General features: G+C 40.1%; 1 protein-coding gene across 3 annotated transcripts in view; it reads right to left on the bottom strand.

Moving 5' to 3' along the window:
- The window catches only part of ABCB26 (transporter associated with antigen processing protein 1), a 490,423-nt gene that overhangs the window by 354,179 nt on the left and 113,613 nt on the right, over window positions 1-22,631 (bottom strand). For all 3 annotated transcript variants that reach the window (XR_016257177.1, XR_016257178.1, XM_089417098.1), the window contains exon 10: window positions 11,534-11,744. Coding sequence is in view for 1 of the 3 variants with exons in the window: in XM_089417098.1 (XP_089273224.1) it covers window positions 11,534-11,744 (211 nt within the window). In the remaining 2 variants the exon portion in view is untranslated. The remainder of the gene's footprint in view (window positions 1-11,533; window positions 11,745-22,631) is intronic.

Here is a 22,631-nt window from a genome sequence, read left to right on the forward strand (position 1 = left end):
TGGGATATACAGATGAAGTTTTGAAGGCATATTTTCCAGAAATTTCCTATTTTAGTCACCTTTTTGCAGAAACTATTGTGGATAATCTTGGATGAATCTTGGGAAACTGGAGAAGGTTTTTGTTCCTCAGATAATCAACTACAAAAACCTCTCTCAGTTTTGTAACAGCTATTATGGTTTGGGATATTCGGATGAATCTTTGCAAGCGTGCCTTCCTGAATTTTCCTATTTGTCATACTTTTGCATAATAGATTGTGGCCAATCAGAGATGACTCTTGAGAAACTAGAGGAGGTTTGTGTTCCTAAGATGCCAAAGTACAATAACCTACTTCATATTTTATACAGCTATTACAGAATGAGAGATACATTTACATCTTTACAGCCTATTTTTCGGACTGTGCAAAGTCCTGTTTTAGACATCTTTTTGCAGAGAATATTGGGAACAGCTGGAGCTGAATTTTGGGAATCTGAGAGAGGTTTATCTCAAGAACATATTTATCTACAATAACCTCTCTCACTTTTTACAGAGCTATCTCAGATTGAGATATACAAAGGGATGACTAGACCCTATTTTGCAGAATTTCGGGAGGAAAATGCTCAAAGACAGTTAGCCACCTCATCAACTAAGAGTTGCAATCAAATTCGAATTTCTCTTCTTTGTCAACAGAAATCCATAATGATAGTGCCAAGTAGATACATTATTTTTGAATGTCCTACATTTCATTTCTATTTGTGTAAAACAGTTTAGGATATTTGTAAAAAGATCTTGAGATTTTTATCAAGATATTTTAGTTTAGAATTTGTATAAATACTTCATCATTTGAAGTAAGAAAGGGTTGGGGTTTGTATGAAGAAATCTATTGTCCAATGTAAAGCTGCTCATTGAGCTCAAATGGACTGATCAATAATCAAAAGACTCTTCACAGGATACTTGTGTTGCAATTTATTGGTGATGTTTTTCTTATTGTAACTATTGTTTCCATTGTTATTCTCTCTATGTTTATCATCTGAAATCTAATTGTAAAACAGGAGATGTGAAAAATAAGATATGTTGTTGAGCACCTTATTTGGACTGCATTTACAATCTGTATGTTTTCTTCTGAAGTCTGATTGAGAAATTCTTAAATGCTTTTCAATCACTACTGAATCACCTCTTTTCTCCATTCCATAATTCAATTTAAAGATCCAGTAATTGTAACTAGCTTGCCCTGTGATTACTCCTTTGAATTTTTGATGCAGCATCCAGCTTTATTTGACTCCATTGCCCAAAGGATTCCTCTTGATCTTCCAACCAAACCATTTTCAAAATCAAACTCTAAGCCCAATAACTAGCCTGAAATTCCCAGTAAACAAAGCTAAATCTCACATAGAGATCCCTCTCTAAGTTTAGGAGGGCTAGATCCTAAACTCGAAAGTGGTTTTGATGTTGCCTCCATGGTTTTTTCTTCAGCCTTGAAATTACGGAACACTAACAAGCAGCAGCATGAGAAGCCTCATTTGAATGTACATTTAGGTCTAAAAGGTATCCCAAGAAAAGCGAAGGAGGTTATCTATATAATGAAGTAAAGAAGCCCTAATGTTCTAGGGTTTCCTAACTTAGAAGACAAAGTATTGGAAGACAAAGTGCCTGAAGATGTGCCCGAAGTGACAATGCAGAAAGAGGAAGGATTTGACCTATGCTTGGAGGATATCCTAGTAAAGAGTCTAGGGTTTGGCAGTTGTTCAAATAAGAAGCTTCAATAAGAGAAATCTTACAAAGGGTTTTCCTCTCAAGAGTGGAGAGGGTTTGTCCCTGGCAGAGAGCCAAAATTGGTGTTCTTGTTATTTTGTTTTGGTAGCAGTTTGATGACACACACACATTAATAAGAAGAAGAAGATAAATTGTAAAAAGACATCACAAATTGTTATCAAGCAATGGACAATCACTTTACACTACTTTGCCATAGATTCTCTAACAGAACAACTAGAGTGTTTTCAGACACATGAGAATAAATCTCACGTATGCAGATTAAAGAAAGCCTTGTATGATGACACACACACATTAATAAGAAGAAGAAGATAAATTGTAAAAAGACATCACAAATTGTTATCAAGCAACGGAGAATCACTTTACACTACTTTGCCATAGATTCTCTAACAGAACAACTAGAGTGCTTTCAGACACATGAGAATAAATCTCACGTATGCAGATTAAAGAAAGCCTTGTATGAGCTTAAACAGGCACCTAGAGCATAGTACGGTCGAATTTATGGCTACTTGCAGAAGATGGGGTTCGTCAAGAGTAACGCAGATCCTAATCTCTACTATCTTGTCGTAGAGAATGAGCCTCTAATCCTGGTGTTATATGCGGATGATCTTTTCCTGACAGGAGCATCCAGGCTCATCAAACATTGCAAGAAGAACCTAGCCATAGAATTCGACATGAAGGATTTGGGACAAATGCATTATTTCCTGGGGTTGGAAGTTTGGCAGCAGAAGGGTGAGATCTTCCTTGGACAAGGGACATATGCTATATAGATCTTGAAGAGATTCAGGATGCGGGACTGTAGACCTATGGCTACTCCAATGATCACCAACTGGAAGAAGATTGATGCATCAGAAGACAAAGACGTTGATCACATCCTATACAGGCAGCTTATAGGGTCCCTGATGTATCTGGTCAATACCAAGACAGACATTTGTTACGCTATCAACACCCTTAGTCAGTTCATGGTGGAACCCAAGAAGGCACACTGGGCAGCAGCCAAACATTTTCTCAAATATATACCAGGAACAATCGAGCATGGACTATTGTACACCCAAGGCAATGACATCAGGCTAAGTGGGTTCACTGACGCAGATTGGGCTGGAAGTTCAGTAGATCGGAAAAGTACAACTGGGTATTGTTTTGACATTGGATCAGGAATGACCTCGTGGTGTAGTAGAAAACATAAATCCATGGCTCTAAGCTCAACTAGAGCAGAATATATGGTAGCACAGCTTTGTGCAGACCCTCTCATTCACAAACTTAAGAGGGAGTTGGATTATGAATTTGAGATGAATAACCTAAGATTGATGCACTACTTCCTATGGTAGGAAGTTTGGCAAAATCAAGGAAAATTTTTCCTATCTCTAGGAAAATATGTTGTGAAGATATTGGAAAGATTTGCCAGGACAAGGGTTTAGATCCTAGTGTTATTGGTCAGTCAAAGAAAATCATTGAAATATCATTGTAACATGGATCATTGTCCATGGTATGGGAGTCCACATTTTTATTTTCTTTTTGTCTCTATAAGGTGGCAAGGTGGTGCTAGGCAGGGGAATGAAGTCACCTTCAGGTTGGGGCTTGTAAACACTTCAGGGTGGTAGGGTGGTGCTAGGGTGAGTTGTGGCTCACTAAGGTGTTAGGGCGTCATTTCAGCTGAATGCTAATAAAATCAGGGCATTGGGGTGTCCTTCCAGTGGGAGCTAGAGAAGAAAGTTTTTCTAGATTTCTAGGAAGTTGTAGCTTTTTTTTCAATTGGGGCTACTATCTCTATCTTTCTGCAATGTTGTTTACTACTTTACTAAATAATTGTAATATTGTTGAAGATTAACTAATGCTTTGAAAAAGATTAATTAAGTGCTAATTGCTAAGAAATATTGATACACCCCCCCCCCCCTCTCCCCTCTCAGTATTTCCAACAATGTCAATCCCCATTTTCCATGTAGTGCCCCTCCTATAACCCTAAGGCCTTAAGGGAGGTCCCACTAGACTAGGGCTAAAGATTAACCCCCCTTAGTAAGGTGAGAGAACATATTTACAGTCAAGATTGGTCAATCTTCTAGATCACCCCTTTATCCATACTAAATGCCTAAAACAAACAAGTATAAGCACCCAATTGCAAAATGATCAAAGTACCTTTTGAATAAAAGCCTACTTTCATCCAAGAGGAAATGTCAGATGGTGAGAGGTATGTGACTAATGTAGATGGAAAAGGCACATGGGATATCATCATTGAACAGTGAGTATCAAGGGCTATTGGTGGGCTAACTGTCGAGCTGGTTGTCAAATGTAGGAGAAAATTCTCCTCCTATAGGGTTTTTGGTGGGTAACATGCATCTCTGGCAACTACTTCCAATGTGTACATGTATCCTCAACACCCTGTGCTTTTGGAAGCATATTGTTCATCACCAATAACCCAATAAACATTATAATTCCATAATTCTTTGAATCAGAAATATCATTCTCCATTCATTCTTCCATTCAACATTAGCGCTGCCCCAGCCTAGGCACTACCTAGCTTGGAAAAAAAGTATCATTTTCCAAGATAACCTTGGCTTCAACTACTTCAAGTTCTCCCTCATCATCAAGCTCTCTCATCCATCCATATTCAACAACTTTATTCGAATTTAGAAAACAAAATTAGCAAAAGAAAGATCCAAGCATTGTGAAAATTCTATCACTACAACATATAATTTACTTTTCCTACTTATTCTTCAATAAGCTATTTATGAAATTCCTTCAATAAACATTAAAATAAATTATGCTGCAGATTACACTGTAATACAGAAAAAAACACATGTACAAGAATAAACACATTGACACAGATATTTTGGACAACAGCCCCTGGAAAAACCCAATGTGGGAAAATCGGTGCATCAAGGGAGGATTTTATTATTCAGCAATTCTTCAGTACAACAAGGTGCCAAACTAGCTTACCCACAGAGAGAAAAATTCTCCAGCACTTCTCCCAGTCCCAGCATCAGCTTGGCTGACCTCTGCTTGGCTCCCAGACACTCTGCGTCAGCCCCTGCTTGACTGCATCAGCCCTAGGGCTCTCTGCGTCACCCACACAGGCCTTCTAGTGACTGCGCAGTCTCCTGTTGCCTCTGCGTCTACCTCTCCTGCCTCAGCACTGGTCTCCAGTGGTTGATCCGGTCTCTCTGTTCCGTACTTGCTGCCTCCTGACTACTCACCAGACCACTAGTTCGAATTTCTCAGCTAACCCCGCTCTAGAAATTGAACTAACTGGTCTCCCTCAGTGTGTCCTCCAAGTGACCCTCAAGCCTCCTCTTATACTTTTCTCGTTGACAAATCAACGGCCGAGATTAAGTCCCTAATCAACGGCTAAAATTAACTCTGGCTTGATCCATGACTTTTGGACCCTTCTAACACAGTTTTATATTAATTCACATTAATATTTTATTTTCCCTAAGTTTAGACTTAGGGACTCCATTAAAAATATTAATTATTTTAATATCTCCCAAACTATTTAGAATCTGCCCAAACCATTTCAGGGTATTGGAGATCTCATGTGCTTTAACCTCTCCACCAATTTTCGTGGCTAGAGCACATCCGATACAACCCCAAATCAACACTCCCTCTTAGTGAGGATTGTGCTCTAGTAATACTCCTCACTGAGTATCACCTTGATCATCCGACATCGGTCCTTGTGCTGATGCTAAGCCTCCCTGCCCAACATCCTCTGCACTGTTGCATCTTGTATTATTTCCCATGGCTCTGCTACTGCCACTGCTGCATCTGTATGACAACTCCCTTTGCATCTGCGCTGCTGCTAGTCCTTTCTCCCAACACTGCCTCCGCATTGTAACTCCCTCTGCATCCATGTTGTTATCTCTCCCATTTCTGCTACTAAAACGGATTCTTTACCATCCCCATCTTTTCCCTGAAGTAGTCAAACTTTGTCCTTCCAAGGGCCTTGGTGAGGATGTCCGCCACCTGTTCTCCTGTAGGAGTGTAGCTCAACTCTACAGCTCCTCGTTGGACACAGTCCCTGACAAAGTGACATCGGATATCAATCTGCTTCGACCTATCATGAAACACTTGATTCTCATAGAGCTTGATGCAACTCTAATTACCGCACATGATCCTGGTCGCCTCCATATTCCTTCTGAATAGGTTCGCAAGCAATTTTCTAAGCCATATGGTCTCACACGAAGTTGTGCTCGCCGACATATATTATGCCTCAGATGAGCTCAGGGCTACAGACTTTTGTTTCCTACTGCACCAGGAGGTCATTCCTAATCTAATGTTGAAACAGTACCCAGAGGTACTTTTCCGATCCACTGAACTTCCTGCCCAATCTACATCAGGAAATCCACTCAAACTGATATCCTTACCTTTGGTGTACAAGAGTCCATAATCGATTGTTCCCTGTAAATACCTGAGAACGTGTTTGGTTGCTGCCCAGTGTGCCCTCTTCGATTCCACCATGAACTGACTGAGGGTGTTGACAGCGTAGCAAATGTCTAACCTTTTATTGACCACATACATTAGGGACCCTATGAGCTGTGTGTATAGGGTGGCATCAACATCTTTGTCTTATGATGCATCAATCTTCTTCCAGGTCGTGATCATGGAGTAGCCATGGGTCTATAGTCCTCCATACCGAATCTTTTCAGGATTTCTGTAGCATACCTCCCTTGCCCAAGGAAGATTTCTCCCTTCTGCTGCCAAACTTCCAACCCTAGGGAGTAATGCATTTCGTCCCAAATCTTTCACATCGAATTATGTGGCTAGATTCTTCTTGCAATCCCCAATGAACCTGGATGATCCTGTCAAAAAGAGATCATCCACATACAATACTAAGATTAGCGGCTCGTTCTCTACAACCAAATAGTAGAGATTCGGATCCGCGTCACTCTTGACAAATCCCATCTTCTGCAAGTAGCCATCTATTCAACCATACCGTCCTCTAGGTGCCTGTTTCAGCCCATACAAGGCTTTCTTCAATCTGCATACATGAGACTTCTTCTCATGTGTCTCAAAGCCCTCTGGTTGTTCAATGTATACCTATTCTTCTATTACCTCGTTCAGAAAAGCCGTTTTGACATCTATTTGATGAATCTCCCATCCCATCGAGCTGCAAGAGATATCACAATCCTAATAGACGTATACCTGGTTACTGAGGCAAAGGTCTCCTCGTAGTCAATTCCTTCCTTTTGAGCATACCCCTTAGCCACAAACCTGACCTTGTATTTCTCAACACTGTTGTCTGCAGCGTATTTGATCTTGTAGATCCATCTCGAACCTACCACTGATCTGTCTTGAGGCCTTAGCACTACCTCCCAGACATCATTCACCATTATGGAGTTGTACTCCTCTACCATCGTGTCTAGCCAAACCTGATGTTGAGTTGCCTCCTTGAAACTGGAAGGCTCCCCATCCTGAGATACTAATGCCTGATATCTATCTGGTTGTTTTCGCTCCCTCTTATTATTTCTTGGCGCACCGATGAAGTCCTCTGCATCTCGCAGAATCTGACGAAGTTCCCTGCTAGTTCTTCCTCTGCCAACAGGTGCTTCTGTTAACTCCTCCTCATCCTGAGACTCTTCCTGACCCGAGGAAGAATTTTTTACTTCCGTTGGTTGAAGAGGCTTAACTAGCGGCTCCTCTTTTGACTGCTCCTCGGAAGGCATCTCACGAGATTTTCTGAAAGCCCTGTCCTCCATGAACTTTACATCTCGTCGAACTACTACCTTCCTACTCCCTAGAAGGTAGATTCTGTATGCCTTAGTGTTCTCGCTATATCCCACCACATATCCCTTTTCCACAGTTTGATCCAGCTTCTTCCTCTTTTCCTCTGGTATGCGGCAACATGCTAAACTCCCAAATATCCCGAAATGACTGACTTCAGGTGTCTTCCCTATTAAAACTTTCTCCCAAGTAATCTTGCCCAATGCCCGATGAGGAGTCCTATTCTGAACATAGACTATTGTGTTGCATGCTTGCGCCCACAAGAATTTCGGCATATCCTGATCATACATCATGGCCCTAGCTGCTTCTACAATAGTCAAGTTCTTTCTTTTTGCTACTCCATTCTGCACCGGATTGTAGGGAGCTATCCACTCTCTTCTGATGCCCTCCTTAGCGCAAAAATCAGTGAAGTCCTTATCGACATACTCTCCACCATTATCTGAGCACAAAACTTTTATTTTCTTCCCAGTCAGATTCTCCACCAGAGCCTTGAACTCTTTGAATCGACAAAAAACCTCGTCCTTGGTTTTCAGAAAATAAATCCAAGTTTTCCTTGAGTGGTCATCAGTGAGGGTAAGGAAATACTCGACACCACTAAGAGCTTTGACAGACATAGGTCCGCAGATATCTGAGTGTATCAATCCTAGTACACTCTTGGCCCTGTGTTTGCTCCTAAGAAATGTTGCCTTGGCATACTTTCCTAGAGTGCATCCTCTGCATACATCATCTCGTTCTGTACTCAGATCCGGAAGTCCTGTTACAGTTCTCCTGAGAATTCTCAGAGCTCCATGGTGCAAATGACCCATTCTTTTGTGTCATAGTTCATTCAAGTCCTTGTCCCCATGACTGCCTATTAGTGCCATTGGTGATTCTAGTTGTAATCTATACAACCTGTTACTTTTGATCCCGATCTGCACTTTCTTTTTTCAGCTCGGGTGTTTGACATATACCTTCTCCTTGATGAAGTAGACGTCATAGTGTTGATTTGGGTAGCATCAGATGTGCTCTAGCCGTGAAATTTGGTGGAGAGGCTAGGGCACATGAGATCTCCAATACCCAGAAAGGGTTTGGGCAGATTCTAAGCAGATTAGGGGATATTAAAATAATTAATATTTTTAATGGAGTCCCCAAGTCTAAACTTAGGGAAAATAAAATATTAATGTATATTAATATGAATCTGTGTTAGAGTGGTCCAAAAGACATGGATCAAGCCAGATCTAATCTTAGCCGTTGATTAGGGACATAATCTCGGCCGTTGAGATGTCAACAGGAAAAGTATAAGAGGAGGCTTGAGGGTCACTTGGAGAGTACACCAGAGTGATCAACCATTCTATTCTCTAGAGCGGAGTTTGCTAAGAGATATAGAATCAGTGATCGAGAGAGCAGCTGAGGCGCATCGAGTATAGAGAAACAGAGAAGGCAGAGATTGTGCCGGGAGAGCAGCGTAGCAGCGAATGAGAGTGACTCAGAGCCAAGAAGGGCTCACGCAGGGCCACGCAAAGGCAGCCAAGTGTTGTGCAGAGCACCAGAGAGGCCATTGTGTCTGACGCAGAGGCCTAGGAAGCTGACGCAGGGCCTCCTGGGGCTAACATAGGCCAAGAAAGGCTGACGCAAGGCCAGCGTGAGACAGAGGGGCTGACGTAGTCCAGATTGGGCAGACGCTGGGGTTGTAGAGCAGTCTTCCAAAAGGATTTTCCAGGGTTTCAGCCAGGAGATTTCTCTCAAACAGTGAGGTATAGCTGCTAAGGAAATTCTCTGTTGGGTAGACTAGTTTCGGCACCCAGATTGTACTATGATATTGCTTAATAAGAAAACCCTCAGATAGCTACATCAATTTTCCCGCATTAGGTTTCTCCGGGGACATTGGTCCAAAAATAATGGTGTCATGTGGTGTGTTTGTTTTTGTTTCTTTTAATTGTTGATCTGTAATATGTTGAGCATGCACTGGTGTTTATTTTCAGTATTTACTTTGTAAATAACTTGTTAAAGAAAAAAATAACAAGTAGGTAGGAATAAATCAGAAAAAGTGCATGAAGGGTTTCTAAGTAAGTGAACTTAGAGACTTCAACACATAGCCCTTGCCTTGAAGTTGTGACACGGAAAGTAAGTTCATCCCCAATCCTAGTACATGCAGCACATTTGAAGCACGGAACTGTTCTCCCAATTCTGTTTGAAAAACTATGGTACCCTTCCCTATTGGAGTACACTTTGCCTTGTTCCCCATGGTGATATGAAAGTTCATCTTCTCTTCTCGATATTCTGAGAAACATTCTCTAATTCCCGCCATATGCCACGAGGCTCCACTGTCTATATACCACACTTCTGATGATGTAGAACTAGTCATACAGGCCACTTCTTCTTCTAGCATAGAAGCCAACATAGAGAAATCGAAGTCTCTTTCTCTTGTGCAATCTTCTGAAAATTTGTGCGAGTCCCCTGACGTGGATGCCTCTGCATCGTGGTCTCGACCCATGACTGATTTTCCCTTCTTGTCTCTGATTACTCGCTCTGATACCATGTGAAAATTCTATCACTGCAACATCTAATTTACTTTTCCTACTTATTCTTCAATAAGTTATTTATGAAATTCCTTCAATAAACATTAAAATAAATTTTGTTGTAGATATCACACCGTAATACAGAAACAAACACATGTACAAGAATCAACACATTGACACAAATATTTTGGACAACAGTCCCCGGAAAAACCCAATATGGGAAAACCGGTGCAGCAAAGGAGGATTTTATTATTCAACAATTCTTCAGTACAACAAGGTGCCAAACAAGCTTAACCACATAGAGAAAAATTCTCCAGCACTTCTCCCAGCAGCGTCAACTTGGCTCACCTCTACGTGGCTCCCAAACACTCTGCGTCAGCCTTGGGCCTCTCTGCGTCACCCAAGCAGGCCCTCTAGTGTGCAGTCTCCTGCTGCCTCTGCGTCTGCCTCTCCTGCCTTAGCGCTGGTCTCTAGTGGCTGATCCCATCTCTCTATTTCGTACATGTTGCCTCCTGACTACTCACCAGACATCTAGTTCAAGTTTCTTAACTAATCCCGCTCTAGAAATTGAACTGACCGGTCTCCCTCAGTGTGTCCTCCAAGTGACCCTCAAGCCTCCTCTTATACTTTTCTCGTTGACAAATTAACGGCTGAGATTAAATCCCTAATCAACGGCTAAGATTAACTCTGGCTTGATCCATGACTTTTGGACCCTTCTAACAAAGGTTTTATATTAATTCACATTAATATTTCATTTTCCCTAAGTTTAGACTTAAGGACTCCATTAAAAATATTAATTATTTTAATATCTCCCAAATTGTTTAGAATCTGCCCAAACCATTTCTGGGTATTAGAGATCTCATGTGCTTTAGCCTCTCCACCAATTTTCATGGCTAGAGCACATCTGATGCCACCCCAAATCAACAAGCACCAAACTTCCAAATAAGATTCAACCTCAAATAAACTTACCTCGAATGTTTACCGCCACTATTACAGTCCAACATCAACAAATATTCAGATCAAACTCGCCACTTCTTGTTTGGAGTTTCTTAAGACCAACTCAGTGTAATGCCCTATACTCACGTGCTTTTAGTGTGTTTCTTTTGTGTTATTTTGTACTCACGTTATCCCACAATCACCACTCTATCTAGTGCATAAATGATCCAACGGAGATCTTTGCTTGTGGTCATTCATTGCTAAGTGCCATCATTTATTGTATCACTAGGTTATGTCTTAAGAGCTTGCCTAGTTGAGCTTATTTAAGGTGATCAATGGCAGCCTCGGCATTTATGTGGGCCTATAGCCCCCCAATTGGTGAAGGCAGTACACCTCATGGGTGAAGGCCCATAAGCATTCAGCCTGCCCTTTGGACGTATCTTTTTCATACACTTACATAAGCAACCTTTCACTAGCAATAAGATTTGAGTTACACTTGAGATGAGAATATGAACGCTAAGAACAATAAACAAACAGATGCTATGACAAAACTTAGAAGATGTATTTCCAATAAAAAGTGGAACTGAAGGGATAATAAATAGTCCAGACAATTAAGCAAGATGTTTTAATTCCTGATCACCTTGAGAAGTTACTTGCTTGCACAGAGGAAGTTCTATGAGCTCAAACACCTTTTCACTAGCTCCAATTGACTGCATTAACGAAGACCAATAATCCCCTACCCACCAAGCTGAGTGCATCACCCACTCAGAGTACATGATAAATTTTGTCAGCTGCTCTGCAGTTATATGGCCATCCATAACAAATCCTCCTCCTACAAGCAAAGCAACCACCTACAAAACCAGCCTTTAAAAAATAAGAACCCTATGCTAAGATTAATATAATATTGCGAAAAAAAGAAAAAGAAAACGAAAAATGTAATTTGCATGAAAACCAATACTGACTAAACATGAATACTTCCAAACTAAACAGAGAAGTTGAGACCATCAACAAATAACAACATTTTCTTAGACATTCTTCAAATTAATAACAGATTAATGATCATGAAATCTCCATAAGTGCAATATAATCTAGTTTTTTCTTCGGGTAAGGGAGTCCATCTTTATATTACATTACTGAGTAGAAGAGTATTAATTTTTGCAAGAGATTGTTGTTCTAGAGATATGCAAAAAGGAATAAAGTAAGACAGTCAGAATAATCATCAAAATAGTGGCTTCTAGTTCTTAGGAGAGATATCTTATTGTCTGATTATGGAGATCAATCAGAGATGCTTGCCCTCTTCTTCCGGTGGCAACAGGAATTACATTACTGCTACATTATTCTTAATGTACTTTGTACAGGACTCGGTTTAGACATTAAAAGCAGCACACCAAAAGCAATTCTTCTAATTTCTGTAGAAATTTCATGAATTGCGGTTTCTTTTGCAAATTCAGAAATTTCACCTCTTTAAAGCTATGTTATGGGATCCATCAGGCCCGGGGTTGGATCCGTGGATGCACGGACTGGATACAGATTCAGATTTAGATCCGCGGGGATCTGCCCAAGATCCGTCCATGAGAATGATGTCTGATAACCCACTAATTCAAACAATAATTTCAGCGTATACTATTTTCCGCATTTACATAGAGAGTTCACGATTGCTAAACACTGCAAGGATAGTCGGGGCGTGGAATTACAGTTGGTTGAGGAATTAGAGCAATCAGAAACACATAGAGAGATTTTGGGCCTGGAATTGACACTCCCTGTTCTTCGAAGACTTATCCATATTTGATGCTTAGCGGGAACCAAGAGAACGCGAAGGGATGACTGCTCTCACAATGATTGATTTCCTGCCCATTCATTCGCATTTCTGAAATGCTGCCAATGTAATAAATAAGGGCGAGTACCAACTGGAGCTATTGTTTATTCAGCAAGTCAGTTAATGAAATAGTTACAAGGATGGATTCCACTTTCTTGAATGTTCAAATCAAGGGCTGAATAACGTTACCTGCATAGGAATATGAGTTGCAGGGCAAGCAGTCTCAAGTTTGTGGGACACCCTAGCGATGCAAGCCCTATCCGAAGGAAGAACAAGACCATAGTGGAAGCAACAAAAGCAATGATCTATGATCAAGACTTACCTATGTTTTCGTGGGCAGAGGCCTTCAATACAATTGTTTATTTGCAAAACCAGAGTCCTCATAGAGTATTGGAGGACGAGACTCCTGAGGAGATATTTATAGGAGTGAGACCAAAGGTGAGACATTTGTGCATCATCGGCAATCTAGTTTATGTCCACATTCCTCCAGAGAAGTGCTAAATATTGGGCAATTATTGAGATGGGGGTGAATCAGTAATTGTATCTTGCCAATTATTTAGCTCAAATTAATTTCATTTTTCAAATATCTTCTTATGCAGCTAATGACTTGTGTATATGTTCAATTATTAATTGTTTCTTTTGCAGTTACCAGACAAAGACATTTGCATAAATACATATTCAGAATTCAAGTGGAACATTCAACAAGCAACAAACGAAAACACCAGATATAAGTGGAAACCCATAAAGGGAGAAAATCACCAATTTTTAGCTGAAAGTGACGTGAAGGCAAGCTCCTACTCCCCTATTACATCAATTTTTTTGTAGGCTCCAACCCACAAGAGGCTGCTACCTCAAGAAAGCTCCAACTCCCACAAAATTTTATGCAGACTACAACCCACAGGAGTCTCCTACCTCAACAGGCAACAACATGTTCTTTATCAAGCTACAACTTGAAAGGAGGGTAGTTACCTGATATTAATTTCTGCCCTTTGTTAATTTGGCAACTCAAGGATAAATGCCCTCTTTTGGACAACCTTCCTCATCAAGAGAGACCCCTCCTAGCCCTTGGACGAATTTAATTTGGTCAAGGAAAAATTAAATTTTTAAAGTGAAACCCACAAGTACAGAAAGGTACAAGTCACCCTGGGCAAGCTAATTTGGCCTCCTAAGAAGCATATAAATACACCATTTGTCACATTACTTTGGAATATCTCATCATCACACCTCTTCATCTCTTCGAGGTTCAACTATTTCTGAAATCGCAGGTTCCTTACACACGTGCGAAGAGGAGGGAGAGTCTTTTCTAATTGGCCAAATTCATCTTCTGTTTTTGGGACCTTGACCAGTGTTGACTTGGCTCATGTGACTTTGTTTGACTGGATTTTGATCTATTTTGGAAGGCCGAAATCAAAGGTTGTTTCACCAAACTTTTCTAGGTTGTTTGATCAGCATTGACCGCAGATCTGCAACTACAGTTTTAGCAGGTCAAAGTTTGACTTTGACCAGATTTGTTGGGAATGTTTTGGGACTGTTTTGATTGATCTTTCACTAGCATTCAAGGCCGCACTTTTTGACTATTGACTGAGCTGAATTGGAGGAGTTTTGACCATTGACCATTGACTTCTTAGGGCTACTACAGCTACTGTTGACCTTGACCAAAATTGCATATTTGACTTGTTGACCAGATTTGACTTTTGGACTCATCTCTTAGATATTGGTTAGTGGATTGTTGAACATTCAATGACAATCTAATAGAAGAATAAATTATAGGGTTTTCCCCGTTGTGGGTTTTTCCCTAGTCTTTGACCAAATATTGTGTCTCTTGTTATTGCTCTTGGTCGCCTTCTTTTGTGTATTGGATTCACTGTTCTATCTACAATTGCTCATTGTCATTGGAAGATTAAATTTATTTAAAAGTGCCTATTAATTGAAGAAAGAATTGGGCTAAGTGATTGTGATAGCATAGATCAGTTGAAAATTAACATGGTATCAAAGTTGAGGTGAAGACAAGCCCAAGGAGACAAGAAACAAAAGCAATCATCTTTGGAAAAACCATCTTTGAAAGAGGCTGAAGGAGTCTATTTGATTTGATCAAGATGTTTACCTCATACTTCAAGGATTCAGAGAAGTTGAATGACTCATCAAACTTTGTCACTTGGAAGATCATGTTGGAAGTAACCTTGGATGAAAATGATGTCTTGGAGAGTGTGAAAGGAAAGAATGTTTTTGCTGCTGTCAAGGCCAAGTACAAGAAAGGTGAGATAAAAACAAAAAAAATTATTATAGATTCTTTGAAAGATCATTTGCTTACTTACATTATTAAGTTAAAGAAGTCCAAGGATATCCATGACAAGCTAGTTGGGATGTATGAGGTCAACAATTTGAATCACATTCTTTCCTTGAAGAATCAACTTAAGGACATTAAGAGGAACAAAGGGGAAATTGTGCAATCATATGTCATGAGGATATCCCAACTTAGGGATCAATTGCAGACTGTTGGAGAACCTAAATCTGATAGACAGTCGGTGCTCATTACTCTTCAAGACCTTCCTCCTATTTGGGAAACTTTCATTACTGCTATAAGCAACAATGACAAATTTCCAACATTTGATTTGTTGGTTGCAAATGTACTCAAAAAGAAACCAAGATGGTCTCTGGAAGGAGTATTCAAAAGCATGAAGAAGGAGAGCGCTCTACATTCGTTGCTTGGGACAAAAAAGGGAAAGGAAAAAGAGGTCCATCTAATTCAAGGAAGCCTGCTCTAGCATCCAAGGACTCTAATAGAAAATCAAGAAGGGGCAGGAATATGTCAAAAATTGAATGTATACAATAACAGGTTTAATGATTGAAGAAGAGGTGATGATAGAATAAGAAGAGATGATAGAAGAAAAAGAAATGCTCCTAATGATCGTGATGAAGGCTATTGTCCTCAAAAGAGGTCAAGAAACACAAGGTATGGAAATAATGCAGCTACTACTCAATTTGAATATATTCTTATTTTTGCTCTTTCTAGTTCCTCTCCTCCAGATTCATGTGATGGTTGGTAGATAGTGGGGCTTCTAAACATTTCTCTGGGTACCGGGAAGTCCTCTTGAATAAGGTTGAGGGAGACTAATCTACAGATCATCCTTGGGGACAACTCTACTTACCCTGTGAAGAGTTTTGGTTTTGTTACATTTCATTTGGACTATGGGGAAATCGTTCTTCTTCATGATGTTATGTATGTTTCGGGGTTGAAGAAGAACCTTATATTTATATCTACCTTGGAAGACAAAGGAATGAAAGTTTCCTTCATAAAAGGAAATGTGCTCTCATGGCCTATGGAATCTCGCATGAGAGATGCATTCACCTTGGTATCTAGAATTGAAGGACTTTATAGAGTCAATGGAAGATCGTTGTGAGCATTGATACACGATAGCAATCATCAAAGTGAGCTATGGCACCGAAGGTTTGCTCATCTACATTATCAAGCCCTACCCAAAGTAAGGAGGATGGTGTCTGGAATCCCTGAAGTTCAATCTAAGCATGGTGGAGTATGTCCAATATGTGCCAATAGAAAGAAGTCAAGGGGACCATTCCCTTATAGCAAAAGCAGGACCAGTGACATTCTACAACTCATTCATTTTGACCTGTGGACCCATGCTGGTAAAATATCTAAGTGGCTATCTATATTACATAATCTTTGTGGATGACTTCTTCCGAAGGACGTGGATATTCTACCTAAAGAAAATAATATGTTCCAGCATTTCAAGGCATTGATAGAGAATCAAACTGGGAAAGGATCAAGGTCTTCAAGTCTAATAATGGTGGGGAATACATTTCTAATGAGTTCGTTGAATTTTGCAAGAAGGTTGGAATCATGAAAGAGACCATCATACCTTATAATCCCGAGCATAATGGTGTGGTTGAAAGAAAGAATAGATTCATCCTGGAAGTTACCCAAGCCATCCTGCATGATCAAAAGGTGCCAAAGTTCCTTTGGCGAGAAGCCACTAACGCTATGGTCTATGCTCAAAACAGGATTCCTGATCAAGCCCTAGGTGACAAGACTCCCAAAGAAGTGTTCATAGGTGTGAAGCCCGATGTTGGACATCTAAGGATATTTGGCTGCCATGTGTACTTTCATGTGCCAAAGGACAGAAGGAACAAGCTGGAAGCCACTGGGAAGAAAGGCATGTTTGTTGGGTGTTGTGATAATTTTAAATCTTTTAAAATATGTGTCTGGTAAAAGGAATATCGAGATTAGCAAGGATGTGACTTTCAATGAAGATGTTGCCCTTGGAAACGCAAGGGTTATTCCACCACCTCCTCCTATCGAAAAGAAGGATGATGACATGGACTTATTAGAAGGTCCTTCTATGCCCAAGTCGGAGAAAGATGTTGTTGATGTGCCCATGGAGACTATGGACCCCTTGGATCCTCCTCCATGTGATCCCTCTACTAGGAAGAGACCGCTTTGGGTTTTTGATACTTTACAAGATGTTGAAAGACAGCCTGCTGCCAAAGGAACCTTTAGAGAAAGCAAGAAGCATGTCAATACTCGGGTTATGTTATAGCCATGAGCACCTTCATTCAAGCTAAGCCTCCCACCTATGAAGAAGTAGTGAGAGAATAGGTTTGGAAGGATGTTATGGCCGAAGAATATGAGTCTATTATGAAGAATGATGTGTGCGACGTGGTTCCAAGGCCCAAAGGGAAGTTTGTTGTGACTTCTAAGTGGTTGTACAAGATCAAGCATGGATTTGATGGTAGTATTGAGAAATATAAGGCAAGGTTCATGGCTAGAGGTTTCTCTCAGAAAGAGGGAGAAGATTATGATGATATATTTGCGTCTGTGTCCCACTACACCACTATTAGATCTATTGTTTCCCTTGTTGCTAATCAAGGATGGACTCTTAACCAGATGGATATGAAGATTGCGTTTCTTCATGGCATACAATAGGAAGAATTATACATTGAGAAACTACACAGCTTTGAATTTCATGACAAGAAGACTCGTGTTTGTAGACTGAAGAAAGCATTATATGGATTAAAGCAAGCCCCCAAAGCCTAGTATGCCCGTATGGATACCTGGTGAAGCTTGGATTCACAAGAAGCAATGCTAAACAAAACCTCTAATTCAAAGTGGTCCAAGGTATGCCCCTCATTTTGGTTTCACATGTTGATGATTTATTCTTGACAGGTAGTGAGCCTTTGATGCTCAAGTGCAAGAGGGAGCTAACCTTTGAGTTCAAAATGAAAGACCTTAGATTGATGCATTACTTTCTGGGCCTAGATTTGTGGCAAAAGCCCAATGATATTTTCCCTTCTCAAGGAAAATATGATGTGAAATTATTGGAAAGATTTGGAATGGTAGAACGCAAATCTATGGCTACACCGATGGAGATGAATTTCAAGAATTTATGTGGAGATGTTGCAGGACCTGACTTGGACAATCCCTCTAAGTATTGACAGTTGATTGGTGCATTGATGTTCCTTGTGAACACCTGTTCAGACTTATGTTTTACAGTTATCACTTTGAGTCAATTCATTTATAAGCCTCTTCGTTCACATTGGGTTGCTACCAAGCATGTGTTGAGATATTTACATGGGACAATTAACCTTGGTCTGAGATATATTGTCGAAGATGTGAGGCTTCATAGGTACACTGATGTTGACTAGGCTAGAAATATTATCGACAAAAAAAGCACATCAGGGTGTTGTTTTATCTTGGGATCTACTATGATACCTTGGATGAGCAAGAAGCAGAAGTATGTTTCCATTAATACTGTCGAGGTTGAGTATATTGCTACCAACATGGCGAGTTGTGAGGTTGTATGGTTGAGAAATCTCTTTGGAGAGTTGTTTGAGCAAGTACTGAATACGACAGTGATATATTGCGATAACAAGAGTGGGATACAATTGGCAGAGAATCTCGTGTTTCATGACAAGTCCAAGCATATTGAGATCAAGTACCACTACATTCGAGATATGGTGTAGAGAGCAGCAGTGAGACTCCATCACATTTCTATTGATAAGCAGATAATAAGCATTCTTACTAAGGCTTTGCCAAAAGAGAAGTTCTTTGGTCTTCAATCTTAAAGTTTTAAGCTTTCAAAATTCAATATATAACATTTATCATCATTGATCACCAAAGTTGTACTTGTAAGCTAAGTGTAACGATTACAACAAATAATATCTAACATGAAATGAAATGTTATAAAATGAAATGAAATGAAACAACTTTCAACTTTCATGAAGCATCATATTCATAACTCATTACTAATGAGTTATAATTGCCAACTTCAAACTTAAATTGTCGTATATTGTTTAAAAAAATATCATAATAAATATGAAAGAGTCAATAGTTATAAAGGCTACTAGAAACTAGAAAAGAGAAGTAAATCTATTATCTATTTCTTATGCTTGGGCCTCTTGCCACCACGAGAAATGTCTAATTTTTTAGTCTTGTTGGAAAATCAGGATCTTTGTCATTAATATTACCCTCTAAGCATTAATACCCAGAGGTATCTTTGTCATTACCTCTGTATCTGTATAGGGATATTTGTCATTAATATCACCCTCTAAGCATTAACATAAGATAGAAAAAGCATAGCATGTCAAGTCAAGATTTTGTTTGAGCAATGCGTACATTTTTAAGAGGGTCATGATAGAGGAGTTCGACAACCAATGTCACTAACATCAAGGTACATAGAGGGATTGGTGCTCTTGATTAAATATGAGTTCCATACCCTAATACATGACAAAATTCAATGGAAACATTGCAATCCCCCAATCCTGAAATCCTGAAAAACTGATAAGTCTGCTAGATTTTGAATGAAATCTAAAATTCTACTTTCTCCATATGAAATCCAATGAGGCCGGAACCACTCTCAAACATCCTCAGTCATTTCATGGTAATGTTAAAAATTTAAGTAAAAAGATGAAAATGAAGAAGGAGAATGTCACTTTTACTTTAAGAATTTAACATTACCATGAATAGCATATCAATACTAGGGCCTAGACTTGATCATTAAGCTGCCCCACTCAAAAACGATTTGTTTCTTTCAAAAAAAATTGCATTTCGAACATTACTACAAAAAAAAATTGCAAAAAAGGCAAAATGCTCCCGAAAAGGTAGGGAGCGAAAAAAAAATTCAGGAGCGATTTTGGGAGCACACTCCCGACCCGCTCTCGAGTCGCTCCCGCCCGGAGCGCGGATTGGGAGCGGGATCAACGAGGGGGGGGGGGGGGGGCTCCCCCGCAACACTGGTTAATGGAATACTAAGGCACTGGTCTATAATCATTTATATCATGTGGATGTGTCTTGTTTTTAACATATTCATCTCAGTTAACCAATATTTGTCCTAAATTCATCAGGTTTTCCATCTTCAAGTCTCCTAGAGCCTGTGTTCCACAGGTTTCCCTCATCCATTTACCTTAGGGACTACCCCCCTTGACTTGTCTAGGAGAGAATCTAAACTGAGTGAGTAAGGTTTAGAGTGACGGCCCTTACTCTGAGCATTGTCGCGTTGCCTAGACACTTTGTGCAACAACAGGACTATTTTGACTGATCTTTCCCCATCATTCAAGGCTGCACTTTTTTACTGTTGACTGAGTTGAAATGGAGGAGTTTTGACCGTTGACTTGCTAGAGATGCTATAGTTGTTCTTGACTTTGACCATAATTGAAGATTTGACTTGTTGACCATATTTGATTTTTGGGCTCATCTCTTGGATATTGGTTAGTGGATTGTTAATTAAGTCAAAGATTTGACTTTAACACTTTATTGTTGAATTGGAACATTGTATCTCTCTGCTGAACATTTGATGACAATCTAATAAAAGAAGAATTTGAAAGGGTTTTCCCCGTTGTGGGTTTTTCCTTGGTAGTTGACCAAATCTTGTGTCCCTTGTTATTGCTCTTAGTTGTCTTCTATTGTGTATTGGATTTACTATTCTATCTACAATTGCTCATTGTCATTGGAAGATTAAATTTATTTAAAAGTGGTTGCTAATTGAAGAAAGAATTGGACTAAGTGATTCTACTAGCATAGAATGGTGGAAAATTAACAACCTCATGTTTGATGCTCATCTTTTATGCTTCTCTTCTTCAAGTTTGTTCCTCTTCAGCTACTTTTATCTTTTCCTCTTCACCAAGCCACTGCGTATGAACACTCTCATACAAGTTTCTCAACTCACCCAAAAAAAAAAACTCATTTCTCATTCAACAACACATCTTTTATAAGCATGACTTATTCACTGTTTGTATTTTTATGAAGGAATATGAAATGAGTTGTCTCTTGGTCTTCTAAGGTTGTTCACAATCTGCATCTTTATTTCCAAATCTGAAATTCAGCTCAAGAATTTTGTAATATAAAGAAGAGCTGAAATAATATAGGCCAACAACAATGTGTTGATTTGGGGTAGCATCGGATGTGCTCTAGCCACGAAAATTGGTGGAGAGGCTATGGCACATGAGATCTCCAATACCCAAAAATGGTTTGGGCAGATTCTAAACAGTTTGGGAGATGTTAAAATAATTAATATTTTTGATAGAGTTCCTAAGTCTAAACTTAGGGAAAATAAAATATTAATGTGAATTAATAGAAAACTGTGTTAGAATGGTCCAAAAGTCATGGATCAAGCCAGATCTAATCTTAGCAATTGATTAGGGACTTAATCTCGGCCATCGATTTGTCAACGAGAAAAGTATAAGAGGAGGCTTGAGGGTCACTTGGAGAACACACCAAGAGATCAAGATTTCGACTTTTTGGGGCTTGGTTTGCTGAGAAAGTTGAGAAAGTGATCAAAGTTGCAGCTGAGGGGCAGTGAATACAGAAGCATAGAGGCAGAGATAGCACCAGGAGGATCAGCGCAGTAGCTGGAGAGAGGGACGCAGAAGCAACCAAGGGTTCACGCAAAGCCAGCCAGGGCTCACGCAGAGCCAGCCAAGAGCTGCGCAATGCTTTAGAGGGTCAGCGTGGGTGACGCAGAGGGCCACAGGGCTGACGCAATGCCTCCAAAGGCTAACGCAGGCTAACCCGGAGTGACGCTCGGCTAGAGAGAGGCTGACGTTGGGGTTTCATGGAGCAGATTGGAGCTGTGGAGCTGTCGGAGTGTTTTTTCGGGGTTTCAACTGGAATATCTGCTTCCGAGTAGAGAGGTACTACTGCCGAGATTTTTCTCTGTTGGGTGAGTCGGATTTGGCACCCAGATTGTATTCTGAAACTGCTTAATAAATCAAACCCTCAGATAGCTGCACCAGTTTTCCCGCGTCGGATTTTTCCGAGGACATTAGTCCAAAAACAACAATGTTACTTGTGTGCTTGTTTCTATTTCCTTCAGTTGATGATCTGTAATGTGTTGAGACTGTACTTGTATTTATTTTCAGTATTTACATGGTAAATAACTTGTTAATTAACAAGACAAGTAGGAAGAAATAAATCAAAAAGTATAGGAAGGATTTCTAATAGTGAGAATTAGAAATTCCAACATGGTATCAAAGCGTGGTTTCAGATCACAGGAAAACTAAGGACATCAGTCGAGCATAGCAACAGCAGCAGAAAACAGTTGTCCCAAGTGACAGAAGTTGTTCCTAGCAGAGAAGCAGCAAGGAAGGGGTGACGCAATGCCTGCGTCATCAAGTTTGAGTCGGGAAGAGGATCAGCGCAGTGGCATAGGGGAGAAGACTCGACCTATGCAGTGCCCGGTCATCTTTCTCAGTCAGGAAGGATTGACGCTCATGGCTAGAAGGTGCGAATTTTTGCTGGTGTCAAGATTGTGCAGAGCCTAGAAGCTCTAACCTTCAGTTTGTTGGAGCTTAGGAGGTAGTAAGAAAGTTGCAGAGTGAAGCTGGTGGGGTACTATAGTCAGAACAGTACCTAACAGGGCAAGACCAAGCAGGAGGGAGTTGTTACCGAGGATTTCAAGCCAAGAAATCT

The sequence above is a fragment of the Pinus tabuliformis genome, chromosome 3_2, assembly GCF_031772625.1.
Source record: "Pinus tabuliformis cultivar Carrire ecotype Pingquan chromosome 3_2, CPIR1, whole genome shotgun sequence".
NCBI lineage: Eukaryota > Viridiplantae > Streptophyta > Pinopsida > Pinales > Pinaceae > Pinus > Pinus tabuliformis.